Source organism: Colossoma macropomum, unplaced genomic scaffold (assembly GCF_904425465.1).
Source record: "Colossoma macropomum unplaced genomic scaffold, Colossoma_macropomum, whole genome shotgun sequence".
NCBI lineage: Eukaryota > Metazoa > Chordata > Actinopteri > Characiformes > Serrasalmidae > Colossoma > Colossoma macropomum.
The window spans coordinates 28,631,582-28,653,917 of record NW_023494810.1 but is presented as its reverse complement, the minus strand read 5'-3'; the positions used below and the strand labels follow the sequence as shown (position 1 = coordinate 28,653,917).

The following is a 22,336-nucleotide window of genomic DNA, read 5'->3' as shown; positions in this document are numbered from 1 at the left end:
GCGTATTATAGCTTTGAAGTATATAACATTCTGATATTTAATATATTTTATCTATATTTTTCTGTTTTTTTATATACATGATATATATATATATATATATATAAAAATATGTTTGCAGCAATTACAATTGTGAAGTCTTTTTTGATTTGCTTTAGTTTTGTTCTCCAAAATTTGTAGACGAGAAGGAAATAATGTTCATAAACATCTGTGTTAATGTAACAAAATTTAATTGTAAGCAATCCAGGTGGATCAATTTTATTGGTCCATTCATCATTAATTGTTCACAAAAGTGTGAGAGCAGCTTTTTAAATCAAATAATTAAAAAAAGAAACAGAAACAGACAGAAAGACATCAGGTTTTCTTGTAACAGTTGTTTTTCTGTATTTTAACAAATATTAATTTATTTATTAATTAATAATAATATTAATTGTAATTTATTGTTGTGACTAATCACATCACAATATGGTTTTCGGCTCATGCTGTGTATATTATTCTTACATAACTGCATATTTCATTACAAAGAGAGCATGATTGTTTCTACTTAACTGAAATTGCTGCAGTGCACTTTATGGAATGTTAAATAGATAATATTTTATTTCTTAACCTGTTTAGACTTTAATATATCAGTTTACAACACGTTTACAGACAAAGTAAACATGTTCGTTTATTGAAAGTAAGCATTTATGAAAACATTTGGTTTGTAAAGTTAGGCGTCCCCAGTCTTTCAATGGTCAGCATACGGGTTGGCATGTGTTTGGTCTAACGTATCGCCCGATACCATCACCCGCCAGATCAGCCCTTCTGAGAGTTCAACCTGACAAGAAACTGTGAGACTGTGCGCTTCTTTATGAACTGTGGAGAGTGTGATAAAGACACGTCTGGGGAGTTGTTATCTCCAGTTCCTCAGCGTCTTATCTTAGAGGGTCTTATTTTGATCTTGAAATTATTGAACTATGCGAAAGTATAACCACGTAGGCTTTATTCCAGTCAGGCTCTTACACAGCTATCTAGCCGCTCCTGATGAGACCTGCTGGAAGCAATGGCTTCCAATTAGTGAGAAACCTCTAGAAAACGGCTCAGCGAGACAGAGAGACGGTTCGAGTTGTCATTAAAGCTGCGTTTCTTCGGAAATCATGACTTTAAGGCTGGAGGGTGAAACAAAAAAGACTCCCTACACCCTAAGAAAGACAAGATTAGGTCATTGACACTGCAAGCTATCTGTATTGGGAGAAATCATCAGAGGGAAATGAATAGAGTAGCTCAACATGGTGTTGTGTTACTGCTGTGTTATTATTATAGGAGAAAATCGCATTTAAAGCAATAAACCACAAGCGACTGTGTTACAGTGATTTTGCAGCTGTTGAAGGGGAATTCGACCAATTTTGTAAAGAATCCAACATAATGCAATCATTCAGTCATTCTTTACAGTGGTGGTGATAGGAACCAGGGGTCGCGATGTCTACAGCACAAATATAGCCATTTTATTTACTACCCAACACCACCTACAGCTGGCTGTGTTTGATATATGATGATGATAGTGGTAAAATAATAAATCTGAAAAGTAAATTTTCTTTGGGGGCTGTTTTGCCTTATTACTCCTTACATGTACTTCTCCGCCATAAATGTATATTAAGGAAACATTTTGAAAACATTTTATGCCAAAACTTTATTGCAGTACTACCATAAAACCATGTCTCAGGCGTCAGACAGTGTATTTGCAACAATCTCACTCTTTATTTGTAAAATAACTTCCTGTGAAGTAGCTTTTAGAGGCATTAAACGTTTTGGATGTCTGGTTCCCATCACCACCACTGTAAACAATTCTGACTCAGCACATTTTTCTAAAATGAAGACACATCAAAGCTCCCTCAATGACTTTGTTTACCTCTTAATTGTTTAATTATGCAGACCATTTGAAAAATGAGTGGAGTTCTCCTTCAAGGGGTGTTGTTAGGCCCCAACTGAAGGTGAGTCTGGTCCTGTATGACTGGAAGTAGCTGCCTGAGGGCACTGTGAAAAAGGCCTGTAAGGACTTTGTTACATGCTGTAAGTACACAGCTATAGACATGAGATGCTGGTTTGAACATGTGACGGCTGCTAAAGTGAGTTTTTCTTTGTTGAGAGTGCTTACCAAGCCAGAACTGGACTCTAGCTGCAGGAAAACACTCGAGCTCCTGGCTCGGCTGCAGGAGTAATGAGGCGGGTTCGATAGGCCAGCTAACACCACAACTACTGCTACTGCTGATGTTCAACAGACCTGTGGTCTGATTCACTTATCTGTCCGACAGCCGGGCTGATACACAATTAGATTAGTGAGTTTTTCATTCAGGTTTTCTTTTTTTAAACAGCGTTGAACGCCATTCCTGACCACTGACAGTTGGTAGAGTGAAGCTCACATTCGCCTCAGGTTCTTAAGCACTCAGTTAAACCGGTTTTTGTTAGTTTGCCTTTAAGACTGATGTATGTCAGTGACCTCTGCTCTGATTGGCTCATTCCAAAAGCAGCCCAAGCACTCCTCATAACTTGAGCATGTAGGCTGAATAGATAGATATGTGGAAATGTGTATATGTGGCTGTGAATATTTTTTTGTTTATATTTTGTGCATGTTTTGTGTTTATTTTAGCATAAATGGACCATATAGAATGTGGAGTACATGCTATGTTTTGAAACTTTGAAAGTGTGTGTATTGTACATGTAATTTTATTTTAAAAATGCTGCAAAGATGTTTCCATAATATTAGCCCTTTAAAGTATAGTGAATATCAGGGCTCCATAATTTCTATTTTTTTTTTTCTTCCAATCTTTAATATGGAATTTCTTTGTAAATTTTAGTGCACAGGTGTGCAGAGGTGTGGTCTCTGTAGACGATGTAATTTGAACAGGGGTGCCCAAACATTTGCATATGACTGAAGCTGGGCGGTTGAATCGGCAATGAATAAATTAGGGAGTAAATTAGATAAAAATCACATACACATACATATGTATCTCTAAAATGGTATTTTTATAGGAGAAGGAAAAACATACTTTATTTTTAATGTAAGTCAGTGGAACCAGACATTTTTACAAGTAATTTTGGGCCGTTTCTTTTGGCCCATTCTTCATAAAATTTACACACAACGTAAAGGACAACAGGTATTTTGAAAATTATGTCAAAAACTGAAAAATGACAAAATTGGAGATACAAAATTGGAGAAGGGAAAAACATACATACCTTGTAAGTGAATTGAACTAGACTGAAATGCCGGAAATATATATATATATATTAGAATAATGATTTCAGTATTAGAATACTAGACAATAATCTTTTGAATATTTATTAATGTTGGCATAGACTAATGACACAGACACAAGCATTCTTAGCATACAAATTATACTCGTGCTGTCCAAATATTTTTCTAAAAATTACATTTTTAGCATTTGATCACTGCGGTCTGAAAGGATTTACCCGGTATTTGATTAGTTGTGCACATTCCTGTTGGACATCAGTCTCATACAAACATGTTGTGCCTCTCACTTAGTTCTGTTTCTTAATCCGTTGTTTCCAGGCGTTTCACACATGTGATGTTCATGCCTTTGTTGTGTTTGCCCATTACAGTAAATGGTGCCGGCCTCGCCATGGCAACATGTGACATCATTGACCTGCACGGCGGCAAACCGGCTAACTTCCTGGACCTGGGAGGAGGAGTGAAGGAGAACCAGGTGTACGCAGCCTTCAAGCTGCTCACTGCTGACCCGAAGGTAAGAGTTCATGTGGAATCCAAAGCTGGGGCGCAACCCATTGTTCCGCTGGGAAACAGCAGCGTTTTTGAGTGATGTGGATTATACCTGAAACAACACGACGAGCTGGTGTGATGGTGAATGATGATAATAATATTCATTTTAATTTATATGGCACCTTTTTCAAACCCATGGATGCTTTACAGAAGTAAAAAATACATTATCAAAAAGAAATCAAACAACCCACAACACACAACACACACACACACACACACACACAGGAGGGCAAACTCCCCGGACCATAGTGTAGACTCACTTTGCTGGCATGGAAGCAGTCCGTGGGAGAAAGACCCTCTCTGCCCAGGGGTCCTGCAGTGTAGCATCACCCAGGCAGCTAGCCTGGGATTCCCCCAGAAAAAGTCCTCAGCCATAAATGGGTAGCGTCGTTCATGCAGCTGAACACCAGCAATCCAGTCAGCCTCATAGCTGTGGTGAAGCATAACTCAAGCAGTCGGTCCAGGCAGCCACGTAGCTGTGATGTAGCGCTGCTTAAGTGGCCGGCCCAGGAAACCACATACCTATGATGTAACGCCGCTCAAGCGGCCGGTCTAAGCAGCCGCAAAGCAGTGATGTAGCGCTGCTCGAGCAGCCGCATACCTATAATCTAACGCCATTCAAGCAGTCAGTCCTGCCAGAAACGTAGCTGCAGTATAGCATCACTCGAGTGGCTGGAGAAGGCTACGACATAGCTTTCAAACAGCCAGTCCGGGCAGCCATAATGCTACGATATACGATATGTGCTAAATATATATTGTTGCTGTCAAAAGAAAAATTTTCCAAAATAGTAACTTTACAGGAGAGGGCAAAAACATTCGTCACCTTCAGTGTAAGTTGATGTGAAGAGATTGTATTCCAAGCATTTTTGGAGCATTTCTATTGGTCCAATCTTCATCCAATCTCCAAAATGGAGACTTCACAGAAGGAAAAAACATACTTTACTTCTAATGTAAGTCAATGGAACCAGAATTTTTCCAAGTAATTTTGGGCCATTTATCATGAAATTTGAGCACAGTGTAAAGGGTGACTGGCATTTTCAAATTATATGACAAACTGAAAAACGGCAAAAATGGAGATACAAGGTTTTGTTCCGACAGTAGTGATGTATATAATTTCTGCATAATTTAGTAATTAAAATGTAGACAAAGTCAGAGTGCATTGATGTGAAATGGTTTATCCTAGAGAAACTTACGGACTCTTTACAGTGGTTCTGATGCAACCCCTGGTTCCTGAGGCCTACATCTCAAATATAGCCATTATATTATACATTATGTATTTATTCTCATATTAATAATGGTAAAATAGTGCTAAAATAAAGAAAATGTACCTCTCCACCATCAATATAACTGATTCAAGACTATTATAAAACAACATCAGGCAGCATATTTGTAACCATTTCATGTAACAGCTTTCTGTGAGGGAACTTTTAGAGGCGTTAAACTCTTCAGACGTCTGGTTCCTATCAAAACCACTGTGAACGTTTCTGATTCAGTAAGTTTCTCTACAACACTTACCACTCTCAACGACTTTGTTTACATCATGACCATTTAAATTCTCCTTTATAGGATGAATTGTGCTTAATATGAGCTTATAAGGTGAAAAAAGATTGAAAGAAAATAATTTAGTGGTTTAGTTTTCTTTTATGGACACACATCTTCATATGTTGTCAGAGCAAAATCTCGTGTTTCCAAAAAGTTAAATTGATAAGAGAAGGAAAATGTTCTTGACTTTCAGTGGAATTATTTATTCCAAGTAATTTTGGACTCTTCCTATTGGTCCATTCATCATGAAATTTTGGCGCAATGTAAAAGCCAGATTTTTAAATTCCGAAGTTTTCTTTCCGACACTGGCGGTTTGTTGACGTAGACACTGGTCTGAGTTTGACAGCGAGGTCCTTCATGCCGCTGCTTTTCATCACAGGCTTGATCAGGTTCATCTTCATCATCGCACTTCTCTCCTCTGCAATCATAAACCCACACGCCTCAGACTCATCTGCTCTCCTTTATTCCTCACCTCTCTCCTTTATTCCTCACCTCTCCCGCAACACTTCCGTCATTGATTACTAACTCCTGAAAGCCAGCTTTTTCTTCCCAGCGGGGTTTTCACCAGCCCGAACGTTCCGCCCTCGGAGTTCCAATAAGCCGGAGCGTGATAAGATACGGTGACGCTAATCATTTGTTTACCTCTGCCCTAATCACACGTGTCAATATGCGGCGGATTTATTTTTCCACCGGATCTGTTTGCGTTCGGAGCGGGAGGTGACATCTTCATCCCAGCGCGCTGTGTTTACAGGGACGCGAATTACAGTATCCGTCTTTTTCCGGGACGACACGAGCGGCGAGGCTTTAATGCTGAGAAAGTGGCCGCGGCCGCCGTTCTCGGAGATGATGAATTTTGAACAGGCTGCGGTCCAGAAGCTCTCAGCAGCTGATATATTGTTCGTGCTCAAATATCAGAGGTGTATTTATTATTTCTTGTCATGCATGAATTCATCATGTTGTACTGCAGGGGAAGGGAAAAAAACGTGGAGGAGGTGCAGGAGGGGGTATTTTTGGACAGTGTTTCTCCTGCCCCGTCCGCAGGACCACACTCATCCGTTATTCTGTCAGTCGACCCAGTAATAAAGATTAATGCTGCCGGACGTTTGGCCAGTTTTTAATCACAGGATTAAACAGCGCGATTATGAGGCTGGAAGAGACCAGAGTTTGAGTCTCTCCATCCAGAGTGTCTCATCGCTAAAGCACCTGTGGTTTAATGGGCAGCTACCAAGAGTCTCTCTCTCTCTCTCTCTCTCTCTCTTTCTCTCTCTCTCTCTCTCTCTCTCTCGCTGTTTCTTTATCTCTCTCTCTCTCTCGCTTTTTCCTCTCTCTCTCTCGCTGTTTCTTTATCTCTCTCGCTCTCTCTCGTGCTCTCTCGCTCTCCTTTCTTTCTTTCCTTCTCTTACTTTTTCCCATTTTCCCTCTCTCTCGCTGTTTCTTTATCTCTCTCTCTCTCTCTCTCTCTCGCTGTTTCCTCTCTCTCTCTCGCTGTTTCTTTATCTCTCTCGCTCTCTCGTGCTCTCTCGCTCTCCTTTCTTTCTTTCCTTCTCTTACTTTTTCCCATTTTCCCTCTCTCTCGCTGTTTCTTTATCTCTCTCTCTCTCTCTCTCTCTCTCTCGCTTTTTCCTCTCTCTCTCTCGCTGTTTCTTTATCTCTCTCTCTCTCTCCATATATATATATATATATAGATAGATATGTTCTCTCTTCTTTTTCTCCTCTTCTGTTCTTTCTCTTACTCTCCTTCTTCTCTCACTTACTCTCTGTTTTTCTTTTCTTCCTTTCTTTCTTGCTCTCTTTCTCTTTTTCCCCATCTCTCTCTCTTTACTGTCTTCTTTTGCACCTCTTCTGTTCTTTTTTCTCTTTTTCCTTTTCTCTCTGCTCTCTTGTTCTTTCTTTCTACTTTCTCTTACGTTCTCCGTTTCGTTGATCACTTCCTCTCTCTCTTCTCTCCTTTCATTCTTTCTGTATGTCTCCATTTTATCTCCATTTCTCTCTATTACTGTCTCTCTCTTCTCTGTTGTTCTTTCTCCTTTTTCGCTTACTTTGTTTCATCTCCCTCTCCATCCTTCCCTCTTTCCCTGCTTCTCTCCCTATCTTTCTTTCACCTTCGTTCTCTCCTCTACTGTTCTTTCTCTCTTTCTTCTTCTTCTCTCACGTTTCTCTTTCCTTCTCTCGTGCTCTCTTTTTCTCTTTCTTCCCATCTGTCTCTCTCTTGTCTTTTTCTGTTTTCTTTTGCACCTCTTTATTCTCTCTTCTTTGATTCTTTCTCTTTGTTTTGTCTCCCTTCCTTTCGCTATTGCTTTCTCTCTCTCCTTTGTTCTTTTTTACTTACTTTATTTCACCTCCATCTCCCTCCCTCTCTACCTTCCTCCCTCTCTCTCTCCCTCTCTCCCTTCCTCTTTATTTGTTTCTCTGTTTCTTTCTGTCTTTCTTTTTCTTTCTTTCTCTCGCTATTTCTTTCTTTCTTTCTTTCTTTCTTTCTTTCTTTCTTTCTTTCTTTCTTTCTTTCTTTCCCCTTTTTGTTCTTTTTCCTTTTTTTTACTCACTCTCTTTCACACACTTTCTTCTTTCTCTACTTTTTTTGTTCTTTCTCTTTTCTCTCCCTTACTCTCTCTCTCTTCTCCCTCTCTTTTTGTTCTTTTTATACCCTCCCTTACTTTCTCTCTCTCTCTCTCTCTCTCTCTCTCTCTCTCTCTCTCTCTCTCTCTCTCTCTCTCTCTCTCTCTTTCTCTCTGTGTTAATTTGCATTTCACAGGAGTTTTCTCTGCCACCTCTGCTCTGTGCTGGGAATTTTAATTGAGTTGTTAATTATTCCATCTCTAACAGGATCAAATCTGCATTTCTCCTCACTTCCCTCAGCTCCTTCACTCCGCTTGGGCTTCTTTTCTCCGCTCCAAATGTTCCGGCCCCTCGTTTCTCCCATTAAGCTCAGTGCAGGCTCGCTGATCAGTGCTCACCATCAGACAGGGCTCTCCTTTGACTGGGGCAGAGTCCTTTTCTCGTCTTACTGCTAATGGGCCGAGCTGAGCCGCGCTGCCGAAACAACCATCAGTGCCTTTATTTACTCTTTACTGTGTTTTGAAGCAGCCCTGATTCTGCAGTTGGTCACCGTCCAGTTGTTTAAAGCTATTTATCTGGGCAGCAAAAGCACAAACATCATGAGGAGGGGTCACTGTACTGCAGTGGCCTTCAGGAATCTCAGCTTTGTGCATCTAATGCATCTAAAACAAACATAATAAGGCACATTGAGGTCACAGTTATAATTCCAGAGTTGCTTGTACACTTCATAAGTTTGTAATCAATTTAAATGAACTATTTAATTTAAAACCATTTTATTGCAGATAAATATATTAAATGATTCGATTGTGTGTAAGATAATAAGTAAGAAGCCAGAAAAAGCCTCAAAAAAATCATTGAATGTGTTTACATGCACTTTACATGCATAATCGGATCATAATCAGATTTCTGCAGTTATTCAAATGTTCGTGTAAACACCACACTCCGATCTAGAAATCTGATAAAAAAAAAAAACTTGATAAAGACAGCTGGATTATCTCTGTAATCAGATTTCTCAGTGCATGTGAACTCTTACTCTGATTTCTTTCAGATTTCTCAGTCTGAGCATGTGTGAAAACAGACAGTAAATAAGCGAGCAGTGTTGCCGCTTTTGGAACGACACTAAAACTGACTACATGCTTGACGAAATGAGGGATTTAAATATTCTTCATCTCCTCGATGATGTGTGTTTATATTTTCAGGTAACGTAGCATTTAAAAAAAAACGCGGCATGAAGTTTGAGTTTTATATTACGTTTACGTCACGTCTACTTCTGTGAGTTTATTGGCTGGTTGCAAAGCAGAAATCTGATTACTGTCTGACTCGTATAGACCTGGAGTTTCCCCATTATCTGATTACTCAAGTGCATGTTAACGTGTTGATCAGATTACTGACAAAATCTGATTTTCTTCAGTTATCGGATTATTAAGCGCATGTAAACACACTCAGTGTGGCTGTATCACAGTACTTGATATGTTGGTCAGTCCTCACTGTACGTGCTTCCTTTGTAAGTAATGTAACTAAGATTATAAAACTAAATACTCTTACATTCTTCACTGTGAGTGTCTCTCTCTCTCTCTCTCTCTCTCTCTCTCTCTCTCTCTCTCTCTCTCTGATGTCTTTATCGTCTCTTGTTTCTGAGATCACCCGTGTGGATTCTCTCCGCCTCTTTGTTTTTTCTTTGATGTGTGAAATCCTGTTGGGTCGTCGTCTCTGCTTCATGCAGTCACACTCACTCTCAGGGGCGTTCTGTCTGTCTGTGTCTGTCTGTCTGTCTGTCTGTCTGTCTCTATTTCGAAGCCTTTGCGTATGTGTTGAATGTGTCGCAGGGTCGACTTTTGACTCTGACATCAATATTGATACTAACTGTTGTGTCACAGTGCTCAATCCAAAAACCTCACCATGAAAAAAAACGTCTAAACACAGAGTGTTTATTTTATATTTATATCCTTCTCTCTTCCTCTCTCTCTCTTTAACTCTCTCTCTCTTTAACTCTCTCTCTCTCTCTCTACCTCTTTCTCTCCTTCTAACTCTTTCTGCTTCTTCTTTCTCTCACATTCTCTCTCACTCTCTCTCCCTCTCTCTCCCCTCTTCTTTCTCTCTTTCTCATACTTCACACTTTGCTCTCTCCTTTTCTCTCCCTCTTTCTCTCTCTCTTCTTCTCCTGCACTCTTTCTCTAGGCTTTCTCTCTCTCTCTCTGTCTCCTTCTCTCTTTCTCTCTTCTCTCTCTCTCTCTCTCTCTCTCTCTCTGTCTCTCTCTCTCTCTGTCCTACTTGCGTATGCTCTCTCCTCCTCTCTCTTTGTCTTCACTCTCTCCTTCTCTCCTTCTTTCTCTCCCTTTCCCTCTTTCTCTTTCTCTTCTTCTCACTTCCCTTTTCTCTCTCCTTTTTTTCTCTCTCTTTTTTGCTCTCTCCTCTTCTTTCTCTCTTGATCCTTCTTGCTTCTGCTCTCTCTTCCTCTTTCCCTCTTTCTCCTTCTCCCTCTCCCTCTTTCTCCTTCTCTCTCCCTCTCCTTGTGTCTTCTTCTCGCTCTTTTTCCTTTTCTCTCTCCTACTCTCTTTTCCTCTCCTGCTCATTCTCTCTCTCCCCATCTCCTTGTCTCTCTTTTCTCTCACTCCCCTCTTCTTTCTTTCTTTCTTGTTTTTTTGTGTCTCTCTTCCAGTGATTGTATAAGTATATATAAGTGGACTGCATGAGTCCACAGATGTCCCTTATGCAGTTATGAACCCTAAAGTGAGCCGAATCACACACCACACATTTACACAGTATTTATTTATTTTTTTATCTGTATCTTTCATACATTAAAGAGCATCTCAAAGTGCCGGAGTTAAGAAAGGCAAATAAAAGCCAACATAAGAAAAGGACAGAAAAAGACAACAGAGAAAATAAGATGTTTTAGCCGTCAGTCAGAGCAGCTTTTTACATGTTACCACATAACTTCTATAAAAGCATTGAAAGAAAAGTATTAGCTAGAAAGGTCAACATGATGATAAGTTGTGGAACTGACAGAACACAGATGCTGAAGAAATTAGTTTGACGTGTAATGAAATGGTTGAAGTGGTAGTTTGTCTTGTGCGGCATTCGCTTACATGGGTGAGGGAGGGGTAATCAGACTCAGCCATGAAAATCATGTTTAGTCCATCCCTGCTGAAACCTCAGCTATAAGAACATGCATTTTGCTGCTGTGTACACCATAATCTGATTTCTGCAGTTATCTGATCGTTCAAATGTTCATGTAAACACTATGCTCCAATCTAGAAATCCGATTAAGAAATCCGGTAAAGAGAGCTGGATTTTAGCTCAGTAATCAGATTTCTCAGTACATGTGAATTTCTTTTGGATTTCTCAGTCTGCACATGTGCAAAAACAGATCGGAAATAAGCGAGCAGCGTTGCCGCGAGACGCAGCAAAACACTTTTGGAGCGACACTGAAAACAAACACATGCTTGACGTAATGAAGGATTTGAATATTCTTCATCTTCTAGATGATGTTTGTTCATATTTTCAGGTAAAGTGACGCAATGTTTTTTTAAAAAGCCGCAGCATGAAGTTTGAGTTTTACATTACGTTTACGTCACGTTGTCTTCTGTGAGTTTATTGGCTGGTTGCAAAGTAGAAATCTGATTACTGTCTGACTCATGTAGACCTGGAGTTTCCCCATTATCTGATAACTCAAGTGCACGTAAATGCGTTGATTGGATTACTGACAAAATCTGATTTTCTGCAGTTATTAGACTATTAAGTGCATGTAAACGCACTCAGTGTCTTTCTCGGTTATGTTTTGGCTTTGGTTGACACATTAGCCGTCGTGGGACAGAGTGAACTTTGACCCACCCTTGCTCATATAGGACTAGGCCTTTCCTGGATGCTCCTTGTAAACCTGAGAATGTTTGCATCACCTCTTTAAGATGTTTTTTTTTTTTTTAAATAGTTCACAATGTTCTTAGTCTTAGTATCAACTCTGTAGGCACATGTTGCAGGCATCATTTAGTATTCCGATGATGTCACTTAATCTCAGTACCACCATTTTGGCAGGCGATTTCAAGTTTACTCAGGAGCGTAGTGGCGGTATTCACTCTCCTCCCCAAAACCCTGTTTTATCGCCTTTGCTGGGTCGGTTATGAATTTATTTCATATATGATCCAGCAAAGGCAGAAAAACAATTTTTTGGGGGGGGAACACTGAGCTTAAATCTCATTTTAAAGCATATTAACCAATACATTTCAGTGAACTGCCTTTATTTACTTGATTAGTTGTTGTAAAACTAACAAACTGAAATCTGAATGGCTGAGATTTAACATGTTACTTCCCAAACCACAAACCAGCACATTAAATAGTGTGCAAACAGTAGTGCAGCACCATTAGAAGTGCACTCATTAGCGTAGTGGGTAAAGTATAGCAGTGTTTGGTTTGGCAGCGTTAGATCAGCCAATGAGACGCGTTCAACAGCCCAGCAGCTCCATCGGCTGATTATAGCTTTAGCTCACTGCTGCTCTTTAAACATTTTCAAGCGAAAGTTTAAGGTATTTCCTGATTAAGGCTACATTTATTGAGGTTATTGAACATATTTTAGTGGCATATTTAACGTGTCCATGTATGAATTCATCTTTTTATGGTCATTCCACTCTATTTTGGTCGGTCATCTTTCACCTGCAGGGTTGTAGCTGCAGCAGCAATGACGAGACGAGAGTTACAGAGTTACAGCTTGCCTAAAACGCCAGTGGGATGTTCTTAATGATGTAATAGAAAACTGAATTTTAAAATAAGCGCATATTTATTTGAAAGAACAGGGACATCGATAAGGTAAAGCATGACATTATGTTTTTGTGCCAATAGAGGTCACAGCAGATTTATATATCACCTCTTTCTGTTTTTATTTGTATTTCACATACTGTCCCAACATTTTTGGAATTGAGGTTTGTATTTTTCTCTGTTGGAAAAAAGCACCACACTTTTGATACGTGATGCAACGTGGATGTATTTGTGACTGTGGACTCCAGAGTAAGTAGAGAGAGGACCAGACAGACGGCTGGAGGTTAAAGAGAGAGCAGGAGAGGTTCTAGTGCTCCGTCTAGAGCGGATTTGTGTCCCACTCTCTTCATTACCAACCATACCGATACTGTCCGCCTCGAGCCACACATACACACGAAACTCGTGTCTCTCCCATAAACACCCCCCACCCTCTTTATTCCATCCCACCCACACTTCATCATTTGTCTCTATAAGTACATATGGACCCCAGTGCCCTTGTCATTGTGGCTTTGATGGTGCCATTAGTTTGTAATGATTCCCCCTCACACGCACCCCATTCCCAACGGACCCTCATTTCCCATTTGTCCCGAGCGCAGGCAATAAGGCCCGCTCCAATCTCAGCGCCCCGACGCGGCCGCCTGCAGTAATAGAGCTCATTTCCCCTGCGTCCAGCCGTCTGCCCCGCGCTCACATGCTCTCCGCTAAGTGTGATTGACACGACAACACAGCCGAGCTGTTTTATATGAGACGATTGCAGCGTCGAGTGAGCGTTTTCAACCGTTTTTGCTGTTCAAATATGCATATTTGTTAACAAATGGTATTCAGGTATCCCAACAAAGGAGTACGTTGAGAGTTAGATGAGCTTATGACATAGATGGGTCACTCTGTGTGACCCCGTCTATTACCTTTTTGAATTTGTGTGAAGAAATTCAAGCAAAAACTTCAAATTAATCTAATAAACCTTGCAGAAATTCAAAACTGTGCTCCAGATAGTTATTCAGCTGATTTTTTTAAAAAGTTCACCCTGTTAGATTCATTTTATATTGAGCTTAACTGTTTATAGAACGACTGGGCTGAGCTGAAGTACAGTCAGCTCCATTATTATTAGCACCCTTGTTAAAAAAAAAGTTGATCTCACACTGAAATTGTGAGAAAAATCTAAATTGTAATTGAAGTACATCTAGTCTACATTTCGATTTCTCCCATATTTTCTATGAGATTGAGTTGATTAACCACATTTTTAAGGCCTTTTTCACAGCTTTACCAAGGATGCCAATAATTATGGAGCTGACTGTATTAACTGGGTATAAGTACAACACCGAAAATAATATTTCAATTTAAATAAACTGGATTCATGTTATTTCCACAGCAGGTTAATTCATTGGAGGAGAGGACTTTTTATGTGCAATATTAATTTTTACATTTTTTATTTGTCGGTCAGTGTCCAGTAAATGAACCTGCTGTGGAAATATATGAACATGAACCTAGTTGATTTAAAGTGAAATAGTATTTATTGTGTTGCATTTATACTCAGTTAATATTTCAGCTCAGTTCAGTCATTCTGTCAGCAGTTAAATTAAATATTTAAGATATTTAAGAGTGTAATTGGGCTGACTTTAAAAATTCATAATTAAAAAAAACACTTAATTTTTACATGGTTGCATTTATTATTATTATTTTTTTTTTTCCCTCATGGAAATACGTGACATGACATGACAGGGACGTGGAATGACCTACATATCCAGTGACCTAATATCGCACAAATAAAGCTCAGTCATTCTATAAACAGATTTCAAAAAAGCAATAAAAAAGTAATATCGCACTGACCGTCTGGTTGTTTTTATCCCCTGTGTTTCAGGTGTGATGTAACACAAGTACAAGAGCAGTACCTTGCAAAACTTGCACTGAACAAGGTTTTTTATTTTTTCTTTACTTGAAATATTTCCATATTCCATGTACAGATATTATATTGCTTAGCTTAAGGGCTAATACAAGCCTTCCCTTATTCTCAATATCAGAATGTCCCCACATTCTCTTCAGATCCAACCCAAACCTTAAAAATGACCAGATAATGCAGTATATTTACTTCCATACTTCAGCTGTTTTTTTGGTTTTTTTGTTTGTTTTGTTTTGTTTTTGTTTTTAGCTTGGATTCACTGTGACTTTGGACCAGCTGAGGAAATGTTTTACAAAAACAATCTTTGTTTTTTTGTCAAAGCAGATGCATTTTTTGATGTTCTGAAAATAAAAGACAGTTCAGAAGGTGATTGTGTTTGGAGGTTTTTAGACCACCTGTTGGGGAATACTAATGAAGCACTGTACCGTTACTAGCTGCAGGGATTTTGTTCTCCCACACAAGCGTTCTTCAAAGGTTCTTTAGTAAAGACAGTGGTTGTTCGGAGCCATGAGTTCTATCTAGAACCATTTCATGCTTAAATGTATCTTTGCATGGTGAAACGGTCCTTCAGATTGACGGAGAACGTTTTTTATATGGTTCCATATAAAACTTTTTTCTAAGAACCATTTAAACATGAAATGGTTCTTAATAGAATAATTGCCTTTATTAAAGAAACCTTGAAAAATCTTTTTTTAAATGTGTAGTAAGTGTTTTTTGCTATTTCACTGTAGTGTTTTACACTGCCCATCAAAGCTCGGACACCTAGCTTCTCAAATACAAGCTTGTTTTCATTGTCTGTTTGCAGAAGGGATGAACCAGCTAGCAATTTCGGCTAATTTCTCATTTTAGCTTTTTATCACTCCAGCATGAGCGACTCGGCTTCGCTTCTTCAGACTTGAGTCATTACCATCTAAACTTGTCAGTACAGCTTCTGTTAGCCAGAATCAAAGCTGTTGTGTAGTGAGCAGAGCTGTTAGCATGCTAAGCTAATACCAACCAGCTCCCCTCCCCTTGTTTGCAGCACCGTTTAACATTTAGCAAGTGTTATTCAATTGACGGTTCAGATCAAGAATCGGGCACTGCTTTCATTTATTTGGTGTAAGTGAACTGATCTTATTTGTTTTTGGTACTGAAATATGGACACAGGATGAAGTGGCACAATACTGACATAAACTTAGAGTAGAACTCAGCAAATCGGATGACGTTAAGTCATCAGTTTGCAGCCCTGAGTGCGGTTAGGTAAACACGTCAAGGACACTGTTGAAGGATCTGCTGTATTATGTTTTATGTGTAACGTTATGTTAAGTACTGGGTGTTCAAATATGATATGTGATCTGTGTGTGTTATAATTCAGTGGTTGAGATATAAACAAAGTCGTTCAGTGTGGTTTGATATGGAATGGTTCGTTGTAGAGAAGCCAACAAACTCAGATTTCTTTACAGTGGTGGTGATAGGAACCAGGAACGCTGTGTCTACAACACAAATATAGCCATTTTATTTACTATCCAAAACCACCAGTGAACCTACACATCTTCTGAGTATTATATGTACCGGTTCCTGTCATCACCACTGTGAACAGTTCTTTCAGTAAGTTTATCTAGAACGTAGCATTTCACATCAAACCACTCTGACTTTGTGTACATCCTAACCATTTATTTATGTAGAAACTTTGAAAAATCAGTGAAATCCCCTTTAAATGACCTATTATATATATACATACGTATGTATGTATATATATATATATAGATATATATAGATGTATATAGATATATGTACATGCACTTTAAAAATAGCTTTTATTTGCAGTTATTGTGATTAGTTTGAGTAGCAGCCACGCCCCCCTGGTCATAGCTATAATGCACTATTCCATGCTGTTGTGTGATACATATGCACAACTGCGTAAAGCCAGGCTAGTATGAACAAGGTGATTTGTTGACTGACTGAAATACTGGTCCCTAATGTGAATTATGAAGGTTTTTTTTCCAGTATCAAGTCACATATCTCCACTAATATTAAGATATTTTTAATATTTGCAGTTGACATTCCCTTTAAAGATTTCTTGCGGAGTTCCTCAAGGTTCAGTTTTAGGGCCTTTGATTTTCTCTTTGTACATGCTACCTGGAGGTGATGTCATTAGGGAACATAATCTAAATTTTCCTAGCTATGCTGTTGACACCCAGTTATACATTTCTGATGATCAAGACTCTGTAGACAGGCTGACCAGCTGTGTGTCAGATATTTCTCACAAAATTCTCTACAATTAAATCACAAAAAAAACGAAATACTAATCGTTGAAACAAAAACTCATGAACTTCATTCTTTAGCTTCATTTTCCAAACCTGGGTGTGACCTTAGACTCTGAGCTCTGTTTTATCCCGCATGTAAACACAGTCACTAAAGTAGCTTTTTATCATTTGAGAAATTTCACTAAAGTTCGGCCTTTTCTCTCTCAGAGCGACGCAGAGAAACTAGTTCATGCATTTGTTACAGCAGAGTTGACTACTGTAATGATCTTCTTACTGGACTTCCTAAGAAAACAATACATCCTTTCCTAACAAAAACAACACAGAGAGACCAGCTCACTCCCACTTTAAAAGAGCTGCACTGGCTGCCTGTTTCGTTCAGGATGGATTTTTACATTTTGCTACTAGTTTTTAAGGCTCTAAATGACCTTAAAGCACCGCTTACATCACAGAGTGTCTATCAGCACATGAACTTACATCTGCAAAACTGGACTTCTGTAAAATATGGAAACATGGAGAGACCTCATTTAGTTGTTATGCTTCTAAACTTCTAAGCCCAGTTAACCTTATATTAGACCAGAGGTCACTAATAGGCAGACTGCGGGTCCGGACCCAGACTCTGTCCTATGCGGACCTGGACCTATAGCCGATGAACTACGGAGAATTATTTAATTTCGATGGGATGGTCCTATTTTGGTGTAGCTTTTCTAGCATTTAAGGTAGCTTTAGCAGCCCGGGAGACTCACAGACCAATCACATGCATTGTAAATATCACACGTGACACTACTCAGCCAATCAGATCTGTGTGTTACAATGAGCACTGAGACTCGAGTGAGTGACGCACACACAGGGGAGGGACGAGGTGAGAAACAGCAGTCAGGGTAGAAAGTGAGCCAGATTATTTTACATTGTGTGCTTTTAAAATTGAAAACTGACCAAAAATGTTTTTGAAATATGACTGAATTGTACTTTATTTGATTTGACATTCAGTTGTTGACTACATAAGATATTGATTTGCATACTAGGCTACTTCAGTAAATAGTATATGGCACTGAATCATGGTTCAAGTTAGACATTATGATGTTCCGGACCTTTGCTAGAGGATATTTTCCCTAACTGGACCGTACTGAATTTTAATTAAAGACCCCTGTATTGGACAGTCAAGCTCAGTGCTCACTTTTAAGAAGCATCTAAAATGTATCTCTTTAACTCAGCATTTAATTAAAACCCTACGTCTTGTGGGATTTATCTTTTGAATTAATCTGCGTCACCAGTCTGTAAAGCACTTGGAGCTGCCACCAGCATGAAAAGTGCTATATAAATAAGAATTATTATTATTATTATTAGTAGTAGTAGTAGTAGTATTTAATAGTAAGAGTGAAAAAAAGCGAAGTGTCTTCATACTTTAAACAGGCTGCTGCTATCACCCCGATTCTGTAGTCCACTTACATGAACAACCTCAAAGTCTCATCTCAGCCATTCGCACCTGTGTGTCTCTTAGCCGCTCTCTCGTCCACCGTGCCGCGTGAATGGCGGCGGTCATGAAAGGCGAACGTTAGCTTTTGATATCGGCTCAGCCAGACGAGACCTGTGATGTGGAGAGGAAACGTAAAGAGAGACGGCATCCAATTATCATCCCAGAGAAGAGCCCGTCCATTCTGACTCTGCGCTCGCAGACGCGCGGGGTTAAAAGAGATAGGGCCCACTCACGGCTGCATTTGCTGATTTGTTTACTGGGAGGGGTTCCGCGTCTGTGCGCTGCAGAGGGCTTTCTGGGAAAAACAGGAGAATGGAGCTTTGAAGATGAGAGTAGGAGGAAAGAGCTTGCTTTGCTGTGAAAGGACACTGCAGACAGTCCTTCACATGTATAATCAAATTGAAATGGTGCGTCTTATGGGCGCTCATGTTTGTGTGTGTGTATGTATGAAGTTCCCTCTCTCTAAAGCAGCAGTCAAAAGTTTGAGCACACCTGTGTACGTTTTCATGATCTTAAAGGAGCACTTTGTAGTTCTACAGTTACAGACTGTAGTCCATCTGTTTCTCTGCATACTTTGTTAGCCACCTTTCACCCTGTTCTTCAGTGGTCAGGACCCCACAGGACCACCACAGAGCAGGTACTATTCGAGTGGTGGATCATTCTCAGCACTGCAGTAACACTGATGTGGTGGTGGTGTGTTAGTGTGTGTTGCGCTGGTCTGAGAGAATCAGACACAGCAGTGCTGCTGGAGTTTTTAAACACCTCAGTGTCACTGCTGGACTGAGAATAGTCCACCAACCAAAAATATCCAGCCAACAGCGTCCTGTGACCACTGATGAAGGACTAGAGGATGACCATCACAAACTATGCAGCAGCAGATGAGCTATCGTCTCTGACTTTACATCTACAAGGTAGGAGTGTCTAATAGAGTGGACAGTGAGTGGACACAGTGTTTAAAAACTCCAGCAGCCCTGCTGTGTCTGATCCACTCAGACCAGCGCAACGCATAGTATAAACAAATAGTACCTGCTCTGTGAGGGTGCATGGGGGTCCTGACCATTGAAGAACAGGGTAAAAGGGGGGCTAACAAAGTATGCAGAGAAACAGATGGACTACAGTCTGTAACTGTAGAACTACAAAGTGCTCCTATATAGTAAGTGGAGCTGATAAAATGGACAATGAGCATAGAAACAAGGAGGTGATTTTAATGTTATGGCTGATCTGTGTATATTTAAACAAATTGAGTATTATAGTTTATAATTGTAGTTATAATTTAATGTATTTTTAAGTTCCCCAAGGGGCAATGGCTAGGTAAAGATGATGAAGACATGTTAAAATGAGTACTAGAGTGCTCGGTAGCTTTCCAGATGAGAGATTTGTGGTAACATGTTGCCAGTGTGTTAATGCAATTATTCTCCGTGGTATGATGGAGATATGGCAGGAGAAAATTAGGTTAAATGGAGAATTCCTTTATAGATGATTTGATTTAAAATGTTTCTTAGACATATAAACTACTGCAGTCAGTGTCTACGTATAAATTAAAGTTAAAACTACTGTTTACTTTCAGTGAAATATATATATTTCATTTAAAAATACACTCAATCAATAGTTTTAGCAAACCTGCTATGTGCATCTTCTCCGCTCCTGAAAAGCATCACAGGTGGCTCATGAATGCTAAGATGGTGCAGTGCTGCACCAATGCAATGGGTTTTAACCCCTTAAAATCCCAAGCTTATTACATATTAAGGCTTATTGTTCAGTAACTACATGGACAGTATTGCAAACTGGAGTTATTCTTAGGTTATAAAAAGTGTGCCGTAAAACTTAGGAGCCGCTGGGGGATCCTGGCCATTTAAGAAGTTGAAGGGCCTCTATCATTCAAAACATAATTGTCCTCACTTTTTTGAAACACCTATGAAAAGAGTTTGTTGTAGGTCAGGGGTCGGCAACCCAAATGTTAAGAAGAGCCATTTTGTCCTTTCAACAAAAATCAATCCACCTTGGCAGCCTCAACATTTTAAGTCCATTTTACCACCTTTGCTGTAAATATGTCTCAGTATGTGCTGATGTACTAGACAGGCTAAAAACATAATATAAAAAAAAAAACACAGACTTACTTTGCTCTGCTTTGAGCTTTAGCTCAGCTATAGCTGCTTTTCTCGCATCTCTGGCAGGAAACTTTTCCTCGAAAGTAGAACAGTTTCTTGTAAAATGTCTCTCAACTTTCGACTTTTTACGAGGCTGAAGTCGCTTCTCATTCGCCAGCTTTCTGTTCTAATTTTCCCGTTCCACCTTAAATGGTGCCTGAGGTGCCAGAATGTAACTGCTGCACCTTTAAGTTGGAAAAAGAAAATTCAAACAAGAAGCTGGCGAATGAGAAGCGACTTCAGCTTTGGGACTTTTTAGTGTTTGTTTCTCGTTGCAGATTAAACGTATCAGGAAACCAGCTGGAGAGATTATAAATGCAAATGAGTCCTTTCGTCTCCAAATTATCGATGTTCGTCTTAAATCTCTCTCTTTGTCTTTTCTTTAGCTGCTAGCTAGGCGAGATTGTTGTCTGCGTTGCTATGGTGATCAGCAGTCTTCACGCCAGTCCTCGGGGTGAATTAGCATTTATAGATAAACTCCAGCATTTAAGACCATTTATTGTTAAACTGTGTTGAACGATCAGCAGAGCTTTATTTTACTCTAAGGAGGATCATTTTAGTTTTACCTAAAATCTAATTCTGCTGTGGAGCCGAAACAGGGCAGTAAATGTTGTCAACCCCTGTAGTAGGTAAACATTGTTATCTGTACAGCCCAGAAATGGAAACTGAGCTACAAACAGAAGCTATTTTGAATTCATTGTTTTTGTGATGTCATAAAAACAGGTCATCCTAGCTGTGTGCAAAAGTTTGGGTGCCCCTGGTTAAATTACGTTTTGTTGCTTGTCTAATAAGTTAAGACATTCTCTACAGAGCTGCACACTTTAATGCACTGTTATTGTTTATATGCAGAATTTAATATATATAGGGGGAAAAATGTTGACATAAAATGTGGCCTGTGCAAAAGTTATGGCACACTTTATATTGCATGTTTTATTTTTTCCAATACATTAAACTGAAACAAATTGAAATTGGGCACTAATAAAAACTGACAAAAGATGGAACGTGACGAGGGGCGTTCAGACGTTTTGCATACGGCTGTATATCCGGCTTAAAGGCACAGTAAGAAAAACAGCTTGTTTAATTCTAAGGGATAAACAGAGGTTGGAAAATGGTCATGAGGAAATGGTGTATTAAAACACCCAAACTTGATGATAGGGGCCTTTTAAGAATGTAAAATAGCAGTCAGTTTCTTTTAACAGTGTGTAGTTAATTGCATAATGCGGTGTATTTTATTTTAAAAGTTGTAGTGTCTTCACTCTTGTTGTAAAATGTGGAAGCAGAGGAACGAGTAGGTGTTTTCAGACTGTTGGTGTGTGCTGTACATAAAGGCCTGATGCTGCGCTGTACTCCACATCGTCCTCAGCCAGTTAAAACCTTGGTGTTAGTGTGTCCCACGCAGTGTGTTAAGCCCTGGTGTGTGGAGTGGATATGACGGGGATGAGTCTGGGATGTTTGATGAGGAACGCGCCATATGGCTGAGCTTCCTAACGCCTTTTCTTGATGGTTCGCATTGAATATATACATGTTTTCACAACAAGAAGAAACAACAAACGGTGCTTTTTTCCTCCCCATGTTGAGTGTGTGGGCTCGCGTGCATGTTTAAATGTGTGCGCTGCTGAAAGATGATTGACAGTCTGCGTGGCTGGAAGCAAACAGCCCTGCTGTTGTTTTTTTCAACTAAATAGCTCCACTCTCCACTCTCCACTGACCTTTCCCTCTGGGATTTAACCTGTTGGTAAGATGCCACCAAGTAAAGAGCTTTTAAGAGAGTTCATAAACATACTGCATGGACAAAAGTATTGGGACACACCTCTTAATCGTTGAATTTGGGTGTTTCATTCAGTCCCATTGCCACAGGTGTATAAAATCAAGCACGTAGCCATGCAGTCTGCCTTTACAAGCATTTGTGAAAGAATGGGTCATTCTGTAGAGCTCACTGAATTTGAGGGTGGT

The 22,336-nt window shown here is 39.6% G+C and overlaps 1 protein-coding gene across 1 annotated transcript in view; it reads left to right on the top strand.

The window, feature by feature from the left end:
- suclg2 (succinate-CoA ligase GDP-forming subunit beta) overlaps positions 1-22,336 on the top strand; it is a 184,869-nt gene that overhangs the window by 102,108 nt on the left and 60,425 nt on the right. The window contains exon 9 of the mRNA XM_036559221.1: positions 3,595-3,737. Coding sequence (XP_036415114.1) covers positions 3,595-3,737 — 143 coding nt within the window. The remainder of the gene's footprint in view (positions 1-3,594; positions 3,738-22,336) is intronic.